Here is a 16,160-nt window from a genome sequence, read left to right on the forward strand (position 1 = left end):
CCCGTGTAAGAGTCGGGGTGTCTGTGCGACGTTTCGACGAGGTCTCACTCGTCATCTTCAGGCTGGTGCTTTCGGCTTCTTGTTACTGGAACAGAGCAGAATCTGGTGTTTGAGTTCCTATAAATACTGTTGAGGGGTGTGGTGTATAGCCTCCAACGTTCTGGGCAGAGAGGAAGTTCCTAGATTAGTGTGCCTCTTCTTCTTTTGTTCCTTAATTACTTGAGGGATATCTTGAGTGATTTCATAGGCACAAAACCACAGCTCGCCCCTATACACGAAGCCAAGCCAGAGCACAACTAAATGCAGCACAGCCATCTTCTCAGAAAAACTCTTCACAAGCTCAAGAGGTCAAGACACAAAAGCTTTAGCAACTAATCTACACTTAATGACCCACCCAGTGGTATTCAGAATATCACTCATGAAATCACTCAAGATATCCCTCAAGTAATTAAGGAACAAAAGAAGAAGAGGCACACTAATCTAGGAACTTCCTCTCTGCCCAGAACGTTGGAGGCTATACACCACACCCCTCAACAGTATTTATAGGAACTCAAACACCAGATTCTGCTCTGTTCCAGTAACAAGAAGCCGAAAGCACCAGCCTGAAGATGACGAGTGAGACCTCGTCGAAACGTCGCACAGACACCCCGACTCTTACACGGGAAGACACCCGAAGACACCAAAACCTGCATTCCTGTACCCGTGAAAATCTACGAAAGCATATATATATATATATATATATATGGATTGACTCAGGAATTCAAACTGTGTCTCAAAAGCTCCTGAGGATGGTGGAATAACCTGATGGCAGTAGTTAATAAAACAGCTACTTTAGAGCTTGTTTACATGACGAGGGATAACAAGGTTGCATGAAAGATTGCTAATTTGCATCAACAACCTCACATTAGGTTTGTTTAAATGCCATGGGAATTCCAGACTGCAGGAAGGACGCCTCCTGCTCCACCTATCTGAAGTCTTTTTCAAATCGCTACCTGTTCCTTGGATAACTATTCAAATCCTTACCCATTTGAATTTCACTGAAGTCAATCTTATCAAGCATACAGACCAGGTTTATGGCAAGAGAGGAGAGGTGGAAAACCCCTAGTTTTCTATGAAAGCCTTCAATGTCAAGTTTGTTTATTGCACTTGCAAGGAACTCAAAGCAGAAAGATGCAAAGTGCTTTCAGCCTTGTGAAGAGAAAACAAGCCTAGAATTTGGTTCTTTAAGACAAAAGTTGTGTGCAGGTGTTCACATGAACACACAGAGGGTTAAACTGGGGGGGGGGGCACCCAAGCCCTGCCCCCAACATCCCTAGGTGCAGCAGCTGCTCTTCAGATGTTTGGGCAATTAACGTAACAGGCGTAACCAGAAGGGGATTTTAATGTGCATTCAACTGAATGCACTTACAACCTGTGTATTGGGCATTCATCCACAGAGTTTGCAGAGATGCTATAGAACACCCACTGTTTATTGAGCATTCATTCAGATCCGTTTGTACAATGTTTGAGGGGCGTTATCCAGTGTCTGCAGTTTATTCAGCTTTCATTCTGATTTGTTTGTATGGAGGCTATGCAGTATCAAGGAACTGCAATCCCACACCATCCAGTGTCTTTCTCTATCATTTCCCTTACCACAAAATGTCCTTTTTTGGGTGTGGGTGGGTGTGGCTTTACTGCACAAGAGCATCAGAACCACTTGCACAACCAGAATTAGCAGATATGCGATTGACCCTCACCCACAAAATAGTGACGCTTTGGAAGCGGAAACATCTTGAAACCTCCCCATGAGAGAGCATCTTTGTTTATCAAGATTTCCTAACATTAGGGCTGTTTCTAAGCACATTCGAAAGAGTGTGCAGAACATCATCAACAGCTCACATGCATGCTCCCCACACCCCTGGTTTAACATGGCATAGCTAAAATTCACAACCTATCCTAAGGGTGAGCAAAAATGGACTTCAATAGTCAGAATAACTTAATCCTACCCCTACCCAAAATTTTATTCTGAGAAATTCTGGCATAGCTCTGCTTTAAGATGGCAAGTGGGGCAACTGCAATGGAACCCAATGGCTTTGAACTTAGAAACAGTTTTGTAAAGCAGTACGGGAGGTGACTAAACCCTGGCCTGGGGACCTGATTCAACTCAAGGAATTTCCTATAGCCCTCAAGATCCCTGAGAATTTGGCAGCAGATGCCAGAGAATTTGGCAGATCCCTGAGAATTTGGCAGCAGATGCCAAAGAAATTAAAACGGGCACCAAGAGCTTTGGGGTTCTGTTGTCTTATGGTGGAGAATCCAGCATAGGTTTCTGCTGCAGAGTATAACACAAGATATAGGGGAAATGATGTTCAGTCATGAAAAACTGACCTCAAATTGCTATCTAGGAGCATGGGTTTAAATGCAACCCCAAGCACACTGTGTGTGTGTGTGTGTGAGTGTTTGGGTGTGCAAGAGTAGAGGAGCATAAGACCATGTAGTCCAGAGTTTAAAATTATGTACCTGCACCACTGAAGGACATCCTAATATCTGAGCCACAGTAACCCTTTGAGAATGATTGATACAAATTTTGTATTGCAGCACATCTGGTGCCCTCACGTTGTATTACTGCTTGGCTTGCCAATGGACGTTCACCTGTGTGAAAATAGGTACAGTGGTACCTCAGGTTAGAAACACTTCAGGTTACAGACTCTGCTAACCCAGAAATAGCACCTCGGGTTAAGAACTTTGCTTCAGGATGAGAACAGAAATCGTGCGGCGGCAGCGGGAGGCCCCATTAGCTAAAGTGGTACCTCAGGTTAAGAACAGTTCCAGGTTAACAACGGACCTCCAGAACGAATTAAGTTCTTAACCTGAGGTACCACTGTACTTGCTTTACTGCACTAGAGTTTCTAATGTAAGGATAGGGAACCTATGGGGAGCAGGCTGATTTCTCACAAAATTGAGAAGAATAGTGTCTGTACACCCCCCCCATCATATCTCAGGTTCTACAAATGCTAGAAACGTTTATTTTGTAAGAAAGCTGGGAATCTGGTGATAATGGTTCATCTGGGGGTTGACTGGTTGCCTCCTCTTGCTTCCCCTCCTGCGGGTACCCATTCATCTAATCCAACATTTTGCTGCAAACAGCCGTCAGCCTCTAGGAAGCTGACAAAAAAAGCCATGAAGGCAACAGCTTTGCCCTGCTGCTACCAGGATTTGGTAGAGGTGTGAAGCCTATAAACATGGGTTTTCCACAGCATTTTGTAGGAAGGATTCAATTGCATATTGAAAATTCGGCTTTGTGCATTAAAGTAGATTAAAGTATTTTGGTGCAACACTTCTACTCTCTTTAAAAAAAACCAAAACCTTGTCAAGTGACGAAAGGAATGGGGAACTAAGAACTGAATAATGCGAAGATGTATAACCACAGATTGAACTTTGGCAAACTTAACAAGATTTATCTGTCCTGGAGGCGGGTTAGTTGGGATTTTGCTTTTGTATCTTTTTCTTGTAATTGTTGTTATATATTAGTAATCAATGAAAATATATTTAAATAAAATAAAATGGAAACATTCGCTAGTGAGACAATATTCGAATCTAGACAATATGTACAAGTAAAGAGGGGGAGATACATTACACGCTGGTACCTCAATCAAGACAGAAGTTTAAAATCAGTTATTCATAGATAAACACCAGCTCTTCCTTGCTCAGTGAATGGATACACCTTGAAAAGTTCACAGTGTGTATGTCCAGTTTAGTATCTAATTCACTCCCTCCTCTGTATAAGAAGTCTCATTTATGCACAATGTGTACTCACCATTTTATGCAGAGTATGGAAAACAGCTTTGGAAGAGCTGGCTGTTTTCAAATCCTCTTTGGGAATATTTTTAAAAGAGTTTCCCTCCTTGAAACTGAAGTTTGCATGCTGAATGTTTACTCAGCAGACTGAAGGATGGATGAACATAGTCTGCATGCCATTTCCTTGCCCTTTTAAAATATTCAGTAGCTAGTAACCTATCCGTCACCAATAGAGACTCAAAAGGTATTAATTCTATTATGCAGGGGAAATCTCCATGCAACTCGATCGGTCAAACACACCATGACTTAAAACCAATTAGCTTCAATAGGATTGCAAGCTGGATAATCTAGCTCAAGAGCTGGGTCTTCTCTGCATATCTATATTGGAAACTTAATTTCATTAGGATGTATTTACTATCCATTAAGCGTATGGGGGTATGGGTTTGTGGGTGGGTGTGCCTACCAATGCACAGCAGTCTAGGGAAATTCTTTGAAGACAATGTTTGCAATAGGCTGTAAATGAACCTTTCTCATACTTTCATTAGAACTGTGCTGAGCTGCTAAGTTATAGCTGCTTTCTCATGGAATCCCCTTTGGCTCAGGAACAGCTCATCCTTTAGAAATCCGCATGCTTGCTGGCAGGAACAGGATTGTGTTGACCTGGCACTTCCTCTGAGGTTTAAGGAAACTGAACAGACAATAGTGACCCTCCCTTCGTAATGGGTCAGCACAAGGGCTATGAAGGTTAATGCTACGAAGGGTAATGGCTGTGACTCTCTCCCATGTCTCCCCAACCCCCTTTGCTTATACAGTGGTACCTCAGGTTAAGAACTTAATTTGTTCTGGAGTCCCGCACTTAACCTGGAACTGTTTTTAACCTGAGGTATCACTTTAGCTGATGGGACGCGGGTGGTGCTGTGGCTTAAACCACAGAGCCTAGGACCCAATCAGAAGGTCGGCGGTTTGAATCCCTGCGACGGAGTGAGCTCCTGTTGCTCGGTCCCTGCTCCTGCCAACCTAGCAGTTCTAAAGCGCGCCAGTGCAAGTAGATAAATAGGTACCGCTCTGGCAGGAAAGTAAACGGCATTTCCGTGCGCTGCTCTGGTTCGCTAGAAGCGGCTTAGTCATGCTGGCCACATGACCCGGAAGCTGTACGCCGGCTCCCTCAGCCAGTAAAGCAAGATGAGTGCTGCAACCCCAGAGTCGATCACAACTGGACCTAATGGTCAGGGGTCCCTTTACCTTTACTTACCACTTTAGCTAATGGGGCCTCCCACTGCTGCCACATGATTTCTGTTCTCATCCTGGGGCAAAGTTCTTAACCCAAGGTATTATTTTTGGGTTAGTCAAGTCTGTAATCTGAAGCGTCTGTAACCCAAAGCATCTGTAACCCGAGGTACCACTGTATGTGAATAGTGCACCTTGTCTGAATTCTTTTTTTTAAAAAAGTAAATATTTATTAAAAATTTTCCATTTTAAAAAGCCAAAAAGAAAAAGAAAAAAGAAAAATTTAAAAACATATACAGTTTGCAATCCTTACTTTCTGTAACATATTTCCCCGACTTCCCCGCACCTCCCCTTCCTATATTCCAATTCAGATTGTAAATTCAACAAGTTCTTATCCCCAGTTCACCTTGTCTGAATTCAACTGCTCCAACACAAGGATGGGCAACTTCCAGCCTGTGGACCAAATTTTGGCCTGCAAGGTTGTTTCAGCCAAGCTCCACCCACCTGCTCTACACACCCACTTGTGGGGTAGGTAAGGCTGGGGCTCAACTGAAAGCAGGTTTGCAGGTCCTGCTGGTTGGTGGTGCCTGCAGAGCCTCTTGCGCTCTGCTTTCCAAGAGCTCGACAAGCAGCTGACGACCAGGCCCTTCAGAAGTGCTGCACTTGGGAAGTGCTGAGCATAGGGCTTTAGGAAGCTTTGCGCAAATCTCTGACAGGTGCCAATCGCCTGGCATCAGTATGACATCAGATGATTGACCCAGGGGTAGTCCTGCCCAGGGGTCTCACTCAGGGTCTACCTGGAGATTCCAGGGACTGAACATGGGACATTCTGTGTGGAAAGTGATGCTCTACCACTGAGCTGTGGTCCGTCCCAAAGGGCCGTATGCAGTGAGCTGCTGTCAGTGCATGATTCTTGAACCCTCGTTCCAGGAGTTGCTCTCTGAAAGTGTCTTGCTGAGGGAGCTATGTGGGTGTTATATAGGGTGCAGTGAAGTCATAGGGGCATTCCAATGCTTTTTTTTTTTAATTGGACCTAGTCAAGTAAGGAACTCAGACACTTTTATTGCTTTGCAAATAACAAAAACCAGAACATGCTGTAGTGCACAAATGTTCACAGCAGCCAGCTTTATGATTTTGCACAAGGGGGCGGGGAAGAGGCACGTGCTGTGAAAGGAGACCCTGATTTTATGCAATAGGAGAAGCATTAAAACGTAAGCAGGGAATCTGCAACCTTCCAGATGTTGCTGGACTCCAACTCCCATAATCTCTGGCCTTTGGCCACAATGACTGAGGCTGATGGGAGCTGGAGTCCAGCAATATCTCCCCATCACCATATTAGAAGCTAGGAACAGAACACTTGGTTAGAGTTTGATTAGAATTTTTCTAAAGACTCTGCACTCAAATCTCACCTGTAGCTCCCAGAAGCTGTCAATAATACAGTGGTACCTCGGGTTAAGTACTTAATTTGTTTCAGAGGTCCGTTCTTAACTTGAAACTCTTCTTAACCTGAAGCACCACTTTAGCTAATGGGGCCTCCCGCTGCCGCCAGGCCGCCGGAGCACTTTTTCTGTTCTCATCCTGAAGCAAAGTTCTTAACCTGAGGTACTATTTCTGGGTTAGCGGAGTCTGTAACCTGAAGCGTATGTAACCTGAAGTGTTTGTAACCTGAGGTACCACGCTAATAATAATTTATTATTTATACCCTGCCCATCTGGCTGGGTTTCCCCAGTCACTCTGGGCGGCTTCCAACAAAATATTAAAAATACAATAAAACATCAGACATTAAAAAACTTCCCTAAACAGGGCTGCCTTCAGATGTCTTCTTCTAAAAGTCAGATAGTTGTTTATTTCCTTGACATCTGATGGGAGGGTGTTCCACAGGGCGGGCGCCACAACCGAGAAGGCCCTCTGCTTGTCAGCATGCGACAGCGGCCACACCTCGGGAACAGCTTTGACTGACCATCTAAACCATGTGAAGGTGGCTGATGGGTCTCAAACCCTCAGTGAGTTAGAGACTTCCCCTGCATGTGAAGGCAGGCTCTGGCCGATGGAGTGGACAAGACCAAGAGTGGGTCCAATGGTCAAGAAGGTGGTTTCTGAATGTGTTAAAGAGGGAAGTGAGGGCAAATGGGGCTCATCAACCTGAGAAGGTAGCTCATCAAGGAGAAGGAAGTCAGGTCCTGCCTTGTGTGTCATCTTTGAGAGAAGAAAAGGCTAGAGAGTAAATCCAGGGTGCGGTCCCTAAGACGGTTGGATGGTGCTTTGTACACCTCCTTCTGGCAACTCCTGTAGCTAAACGTATTGCTCTGCTTTCCTTTGGACGACATCAGTGAGGCCAAGAGTGGAGCCTTGTTGTCTGGGCAGCCCAGGACTTCCATGCACTCTGCCCAGGATTGTGCCCTGGGGAGATCACTTCTGTGCTGCTAAAGCAGCGGTTTGACTTCACCCTGGAGGTCCATTGTCTCTCAAGACAGACAGATACCAACAACAGACATGGAGCCTAGTATGACTTCACTTAGAATAAAATACCCCTTTCCCTTCTCATAGTAAAGGATGACTGAATCATAGTAAAGCACTGATAAATTTAGCATGAATGTGGTAGGATTCTACAGAAACCGCTCTAAAACTCTGATGCAATTGTGAACAGATCATTATATTCCAATAATTACAATGCCAAGATAAATTTCTATGATTCCTTGGGTTATAATTTTTAAATTGAAGCTTAAGAGACAGGAGTCAGAAGAGACAAGTAGAAAGATTTGAATGAGAAGTTATAGGAGAAAGCAACAACTGGCCAATTTCTCCTGAAAGAGGAAAGTTGAAAACTCTTCCAGAAGTCAGGATTTGCTCCATCCCTAAGAATATTGGTAAACATACAAATTGGACCCATCAAACTCTACCAAAGCATGGACTGTATGTATAGAAGAATATATAGAAGAATCACAAAACCAAGCCGTAAAATCTACAATCTATCATGTAATAAACTATCATGCGAAAACTAAAAAAGGGAACGAGCAAGCAGCAAGCAAATATTATCCAAGATCAACACTGCACTTCAAATAGTAACTCAGCAAAAATATCCCAAGTACTGTATATTATAAAGGTTAAGCATTCGTGTCAAATAGCAGAAATGCCTATATACATTAGAACATAGATAAGACCAGTCCACCACCTATATAATAAGCTGAAGCAGACAGGCAGAGAAACAAATAGATAAAAGTAATTAAAAGAAATAATTCAGGATTGTTGCTAGCAATGGGATCAGATATATTAATGGCCCGATATGCTGTCTCCATAGGATCAGGTTTTATGCTACAATGCAACAGTTGCAGTGGTGAAGGCTGCTGACCAAGTCCTAATATAGTAAGTGTCTATTGGCAAACACCTCCCTAGCTTCTGCAAACCATAGCTTTTTAGGTTTAGGTTTTGTGTGCCAGGTATATATCACATACAGCAGTAAGGTACGATGCATCAATAGGAGTATAGCATCTAGATCAAGGGAAGTAATAGTGCCACTGAATTCTGCTCTGGTCAGACCTCACCTGGAGTACTGTGTCCAGTTCTGGGCACCACAGTTCAAGAGGGACACTGGCCTGGAAACGATGCCTTATGAGGAACGGCTAAGGGAGCTGGGCATGTTTAGCCTGGAGAAGAGGAGGTTAAGGGGTGATATGATAGCCATGTTCAAATATATAAAAGGATGTCACATAGAGGAGGGAGAAAGGTTGTTTTCTGCTGCTCCAGAGAGGCGGACACGGAGCAATGGATCCAAACTACAAGAAAGAAGATTCCACCTAAACATTAGGAAGGACTTCCTGACAGTAAGAGCTGTTTGACAGTGGAATTTGCTGCCAAGGAGTGTGGTGGAGTCTCCTTCTTTGGAGGTCTTTAAGCGGAGGCTTGACAACCATATGTCAGGAGTGCTCTGATGGTGTTTCCTGCTTGGCAGGGGGTTGGACTCGATGGCCCTTGTGGTCTCTTCCAACTCTATGATTCTATGATATGATTCTATGTGATAGTAAACAGAGTACAACCATGCAACCTCAGGGGTGTCTGTTACTGCTTGTTCCACTGAAGTGCAAGTTAGACTTCATTCAACCAATTAAGGCAGATCAAGTTGTGTGACCCTTGGCAGTTTTATGGACTGGAGTCAATACTAATAAATGCACTCAGAATGAAGCAGGTGGCGTGTTGTGTGAAATGCTAATCAGATGTCGGCACAGTACCAGTAATTTGAATAAGGGCAGTAGAATCTGGCCTGTAATTTTTGGGAGAATCATACCTAAATCCAAGACACATTTGCTTAGGGGGATGGAGAATTCATGACCAAGTATGTGTGGTTAGGATTGCTTCCTTAAAGCATCAAGTTTAACTAGGCAGGCTGCAAGTGTTTTAAAACAAACGTCAATAGGTTTCATTTGCAAGTAACCCTAAGCCACGGTTTGTTTTAGACAACTTGCAGATGAGCAAGCAAGCCACATTGATTCTCCCCAGCTTTCTTTGTTTCCCATCAGCCCCTGCCTTGGGCTCTTCAGCTTTTCAGACTTCTGGAGTGCAGCGGCCAAACTCACTAGGGTGAGTTACATCAATTTAAAAATACAGTATCAAAACGAGTTTTAAACAGATTGGTGCAATTAGCACAACTCAGTCCCACCTCCCACCCCAGTTCAAGCTGATCTGTAACTCACAGCCATTTCTCACAACCAGCAGCAACACACGGTAACACTTCATCTTGACTGCAGCCTGACAGTTGGAGAGGGCATGTTTGGAAGGGGGTGGGGAAATCTTACTATACAAAATAAAACTGGAATGCAAAGGACAGAACAGTTTATGTTTCTTGCCAGCATGCTCTTAGAGTTTGAATGCATCGATGTATTAACCCACCTTAAAACCTTCTACCTGCAGCTGGACGCGATTCATCTGGTGAAAAACTTGGTAGCTAAGTTGGTAGAGCCTGAGACTCTTAATCTCAGGCTCATGGGTTGGACTAAATGACCTTCGCGGCCCCTTCCAACTCTACAATTCTACAATTCAGTGATTCTGCTGATTGGCATTCTGTTATGGTTTAGTGCAGGGATATAGGTCTAAACCACTGAGCCTTTTGGGCTTGCCGATTGAAAGGTTGGTGGTTCTAATCTGCGTGATGGGGTGAGCTCCCATTGCTCTGTCCCAGCTTCTGCCAACCTAGCAGTTTGAAAGCATGCAAGTGCAAGTAGATAAATAGGTACCACTGCAGCGGGAAGGTAAACAGCGTTTCTGTGCGCTGCTCTGGTTTCCGTCATGGTGTTCTGTTGCACCAGAAGCAGTTTAATCATGCTGGCCACATGACCCGGAAAGCTGTCTGTGGACAAACGCTGGCTCACTTGGCCTGAAAGCAAGATGAACGCTGCACCCCGTAGTTGCCTTTGGCCGGACTTAACTGTCCAGGGGTCCTTTACCCTTTAGCTTTTAGTGCAGGGATGGGGAACTTGTGGCCCTGCAGATATGTTGGTCTTCAATTCCCATCAGCCCCAGTCAACATGACCAATGGTCAGGTTTGATTGTTGTAGTCCTACCGTATCTGGAGGGCCACACATTACTTATGCATGGTATAGTGGTTAGAATACCTGACTAGGCCAGGATCAAATCTCTGCAATAGTCAAAGTCCACAGACTTCGCGAGGGATTAGATCCCGCAAGAGACATCCAGAAAATCTAATTATAAATGATGTAGGCTGAATGGGGCAGGAGTGAGGGAAGAGTTATGAAAAAGTGTCCAATTGCAACTATCCATTAAACAGTAATTTGAAAATAATTGCACCAAGGATCACTTGCAATCCCTTCTCAAAAGACAGGTACTTGGCAATAAGCCTCATTTATTTCAAAGAACTTTTCTCAGAAAGTGAAAAAGTGCCCACTGTGTTCTTGGCTCTCTTTCTAAGGCCAGAAGGAAGTAAGAAGATCTGCAAGAACAGTTGCTTTCGCATGTTTCCATGAAACAGTGCTAGGACCACACACACGTGTAAAGGACCTGTAGGAGCAGCCGCCCTGGAGCGCAGGTCTCAGAGTTAAGGCCAAAAGGCAGCCACCGAATTGCAAAAGCCGCCACCTTACACTATGTAAAAAGCTGTGTTTACATAGTGCACCAGTATAAAAACTGCCTGACTTTGCCCTTAAACCTGGGATCTGTACTCCAGAAACAAAAGCTGCCACATGAGTGTTGCACCCATGGAAACAAAACATCCAGTTATGATATCTGCCTGTTACACTTGTGGGTAGGGAAGAGGGAGCAGTGTACTGTACTTCCCTCCCCTAATTATTTATCTACAAAGCGGGAGTATAAAGCAATTTCAGATTAAGCAGTAACCAGCAGGGATCTGAAACATTTTGGGGGGGGGCATGTTTCTGTTCTCCAACCCTCTAACACGAATGCCCCTGGCCAAGATAGAACAGGGGCCTTTGGAGAGCATTCTGGGGTTCACAGTGGAGTGGATAAAGTTTCAGGATGGATGAAGAAAAAGGACACATTTTCCCTTTCCCCTTATCTTGAAACCTTCCCCTGTTGTGCTGTATAACATCAAAGGCTCTGCAGGTGAGGAGCAAGGGGGCCGCCTGAAGGCACAGGGGGCCAGAGTGGAGCGCAAGCGTTTGCAACATGCTTGCCTTCTCCTGCGAAAAGGGGCATGCGTGCCGGCTGCCTGGTCTATGACCGTAATAAATTGATTGATTGATATAACATCAAAGGACACCAGTCTGGGACTGGCTGCCACCCTTTAATAAAATAAACATATATAAAACTTTGCCACCAATGGCTGCAGATGTGTACTAATAGTACAACCCCAACATGTGTCAATTACCAAAAGCAAAACTAGTATGGATATTTCAGAAAGGCCATGGTTTCCCACCTGATAAGAAACAAACTCCAGAATGCCCCATGTAGTTTATCTTTTCTTTCCAGATTTAACATTGGAGGGTGTAACACTGACTGAAATTGGTTTCAATGGCAATTGGTTTCAAACTGTTGATTACTTGTGGAGCCAACATTTTAATTTTGCCTAAATGAAAAAACTGACCAAATAAGAATACAGATCTTTAAAACGTGTATTTCCAAATGCAAATTTCAAATCTGAGATTATTTTACCCCTCCTAATTTTGTTTTCGACTGTTGTATGAATATTAGCAAACTTAGTTGGAATACTGGCATCACATTGCTATACCACAACAAAACCAGTAGTACATTTTACATTCTTCATTAGAAGAAAACACCAAAAGTACTCCACAAATATGCTGCTAAACAATACCTGATGTTTAAAAGCCCTTTTGAGTTTTTAAGAACTATTGTGTCTGGCTGAAAGCAAAATTACCAGCATTTGAGACCTTGTATCAAAGCCTGAAGGACCAACAACACACTGGTGCTTACATTTATGTTTTAACACTCCACGTGTGTATTTTGAGAGGTGGATACACACAATGAACTATGCATTGTGTGAAATATATTCATACACAATATTTCCTGGATAGCTCAGTTGGTTAGAGTGTGGTTCTGATAATGCCAAGGTTGCAGGTTCGATCCCTGTATGGGACAGCTGCATATTCTCGCATTGCAGGGGGTTGGGCTAGACGATTCTCAGGGAACCTTTCAACTCTACAATCCTATTTAGATCTATGATCTAAAATATTTTGCTTTGTGCCCAAAGTGCATACACCCCTCCACATCAAATCATAGTTCAGTGGTGTCCAAACTTTTTTCAAAGAGGTCCAGATTTGATGAAGTGAAGGGCCGTGGGGGCCGACCAAGCTGGACCAAGTTGTTGACCTTTTTTTAGGATTGAAGTTCTTGAGCTTTTTTTTATTATTTTAGCCCAAAGTTGTTGAGCTTCTTTTAGGATTGAAGTTGTTGAGGTTTTTTAAGGATTTTACCCCAGGAAAAAAACTGCCACAGGGGCCAGATTAAACTGACCAGTGGCCGAATAAGGCCCCCGAAATGGACTTTGGACATGCCTGTCATAGTTAGTTACTATAAAAGGTAAGGAGAAAATGAAACCCTATTTATATTTCCTGAGTTTAGGCTGCAATCCCGTCATCAATTGCCACTGACTCATATATATATCCCATAGATTTGGAAGGAAGTAACACATCAATAGCTATAATCAAGACTGTACGGTGCTGTAGCCACAAGCAATGAACAATCCCTCTTTGACAGCATGGTGGCAAGTCCATTTGTCCACATGACCTCCTCATTCAAAGCACAAACTTCCATCCTGCTGAGCACCACCTTTGAAGTGCCAGTTAGGATCATATCAACTTCGACAAGGATGCTCAAGGCCTGTCAAGGCGGCTACAGCGACTATCATCCGTTTTACCCTACTAATAGTAATACTATTCTGGAGGAGCGTTCCATATCTCTTCCACTTTCAACAGGGGGGATGACTGTAAAATGGCAAGGTGCTCATTTCGGAAGATGCTGCAATCCTTTTCAAAGGGCGTGCCAAAGAATTGTGGCACATCATATCACTAAAATCCACTGTGGCAAATGTGCAGGTTGTGGTCTTCTGTTAAATACAAGGGCACAAGGTCTATGAGAAGTTGTGTTTATCAGCAGCAACACTAATAGCTAACAAGTTGTTTTAGGTAACTCCTGCCCCTTACGTCATGCTCCCGTTAAACAGAAGAGCATCCTTGTTCTGCTCTTCCTTCTGCTCACTTACAGATCTTTGTTTCTAATTCAGGTAATCCAATCAGAAACTTCTCACCTACTATATCACTTAATTTTGAGGGACTGAATGCAGAACAGAAGCATCATTTTCCTCAAACAGGTAAGCCAAACCAGGCCAATAAAATATGATTTTTGGGGAGGCAAGAGGGGAGGTGATCCTATTTACCATGCTCTTTATATATGTTGGAAGCCGCCCAGAGTGGCTCGGGCAACCCACTCAGATGGGCGGGGTACCAGATAATAAAATTATTATTATGGATGGCAGTTCTTCCCCTACAATAGCAGCTCTTCAGCTAGACTTCAGCTACTGACCTATTTATCAGCTGAATGGCAAAGTTCCTGGAAAGACATTTTTTAACACACACACACAGAGGCAACTTTCCTATAATAAATCTGTCACAGTCTATTTCATGAGGATCAACACGTGATGCCAGAGCAACCGGAGTGCCAAACAGAGGAATGGCCTGACAGAGTGCTTTGAAACCTCTCCCTCCAGAAAATAAATGCAATCAGCAAACTAATTCCTAAACCCAGCCAGATACCCCCCCCCGCCCCCCGTTCTTTCCCAGCTCCGCCAGGTGAATGAATGGCGAGATCCCACCTCGCAAACATTTTTGCAGGCGCAAAAGGAGGACGGGCACGTAAGCGCGCCTGGCCGTGGAGAGAGACCGATCCCCTCTCCGAATAGGGATCCAGGGATGGAGCGAGCGGGACCGACCTTGGATTCCTGGCTGGTGGTGGAGGCAGGCGAAGGCGGCTGCTCGGGGCTCTCCGGGTCGCGGTCCTTCTCCACGTCCTCCGGGCTGACTTGGGTCGCGTCGCTGGGCGGAATCATGTTGGCCTCTCGGACGGAAAAGCCTCCGTCTGGGGAGCTCCGGGAGCCGCTGGTTTATTTCACGTGCTCCGGCTTGGCCATCCCTGCCCGGCGAAGGAACTCTCCTCCGGCGGCGCGGCGCGGGTCTTATTGGCAAGTGGGGGAGCTCCTCGCCGCCTCCCCCCAAAAGGCTGCCCGCCTCCCCCGCCTTCCTCCTCCTCTTCCCTCCTCCTCGCCTTCTCCTCCACACACACACACACACGCCCCGCTGCAAGTTAGGGATCGCTCTCTCTACGGGCGGTGAAACGGCTGCTCCGCGCCTTCTCCCCGCGTCCGCCGGGCCAGGCGTGCCGAGCGGGGAGTGAGCCGGCGCGTAACGCGTGGAGCCGCCGAAGGAGCGGCGAGGAGGAGGAGGAGGAGCCCGGGCGCCTGGCGCGGAGGAAGCATGTGCCGCCGTAGTAGTGGAAGGGGAGCCATGTGCAGCCCCCACGCCGAGCTGCCGGAGGAGCCCCGCCAGTGGCGCAGCGTGGGTTGTCAGCACCCGGGGCAAGGCAAGGGATTTGCGCCCCCTAACCCCCAGATGTTGCGCCCGGTGCGGCCGGCCCCCCTGCACCCCCCACGCTACGCCACTGGCCCCTGCCAAAGCGCAGGGCGGGAGGACGAGCCCACGGCTGCTTCTGCTGCTGCCTCCGCCGCTGTGGATCACATTCTGGATCGCGCTTGTCTTTCTGCATTCTGGATCACGCTTGTCTTTCTCCAGTCTGGATCACGCTTTTCTTGCTGTCGCAGACTTGTAGAGGGGTCCCGAGGGTCATCTAGACCAACCCCCTGCGAGGCAGGCATCTCAGCCAGATTGTACACGACAGGTGGCCATCCGATTTCTGCTTTGACATCTCCAAGGGAGGAGAGTCCATCACCTTCGGAGCTTTACTGTCAGAAAGTTCTTCCCGAGATTGACTTGGAATCTTCCCTCTTGTTGTTGCTTATTGAATTTATATATATATAATTCTTCCCACTTGTAACTTGAATCCATTGGTTGAGATCCTGGCCTCCGGAGCAGGAGAAAACAAACTTGCTCCCCATCTTCCCTGTTTAGCTACAGTGGTACCTCAGGTTACAGACGCTTCAGGTTACAGACTCCGCTAACCCAGAAATAGTACCTCGGGTTAAGAACTTTGCTTCAGGATGAGAACAGAAATCGTGCTGCGGCAGCAGGAGACCCCATTAGCTACAGTGGTGCTTCAGGTTAAGAACAGTTCCAGGTTAAGAATGACCTCCAGAACGAATTAAGTTCTTAACCCGAGGTACCACTGTATTTGACATGGCCATCATATCAATTCTTGATCTTCCTTTTCCCAGGCTAAACATGTCCAGCTCCCTCAACCATTCCTCATAAGGCTTGGTTTCCACACCCTTGATTATCCTGGTCACCCTCCTCTGCACACGTTCCAGCTTGTCAATATCTTTTTTAAATTGTGGTGCACTGCACTGGACACAGTACTCCAGTTGTGGCCTGACCAATGGTCTGTTATTTCCCTTGACTTCTGTTGATGCAACCTAGAATCAGAACTGTAGAGCTGGAAGGGACTGTGAGGGTCATCTAGTCCAACCCACTGGAGGGCAGGCTCAGGTACCTGCTGGTACATGT

General features: G+C 45.5%; 1 protein-coding gene across 1 annotated transcript in view; it reads right to left on the minus strand.

Moving 5' to 3' along the window:
• Positions 1-14,984, minus strand: part of STAC (SH3 and cysteine rich domain) — an 83,252-nt gene extending 68,268 nt beyond the window's left edge. Inside the window, exon 1 of the mRNA XM_082192887.1 lies at positions 14,417-14,984. Coding sequence (XP_082049013.1) covers positions 14,417-14,533 — 117 coding nt within the window. The 5' untranslated portion in view covers positions 14,534-14,984. The remainder of the gene's footprint in view (positions 1-14,416) is intronic.
• Positions 14,985-16,160: the final 1,176 nt, after the last annotated feature.

This window comes from Podarcis vaucheri (genome assembly GCF_965113315.1).
Source record: "Podarcis vaucheri genome assembly, chromosome: 12".
Classification (NCBI taxonomy): Eukaryota; Metazoa; Chordata; class Lepidosauria; order Squamata; family Lacertidae; genus Podarcis; species Podarcis vaucheri.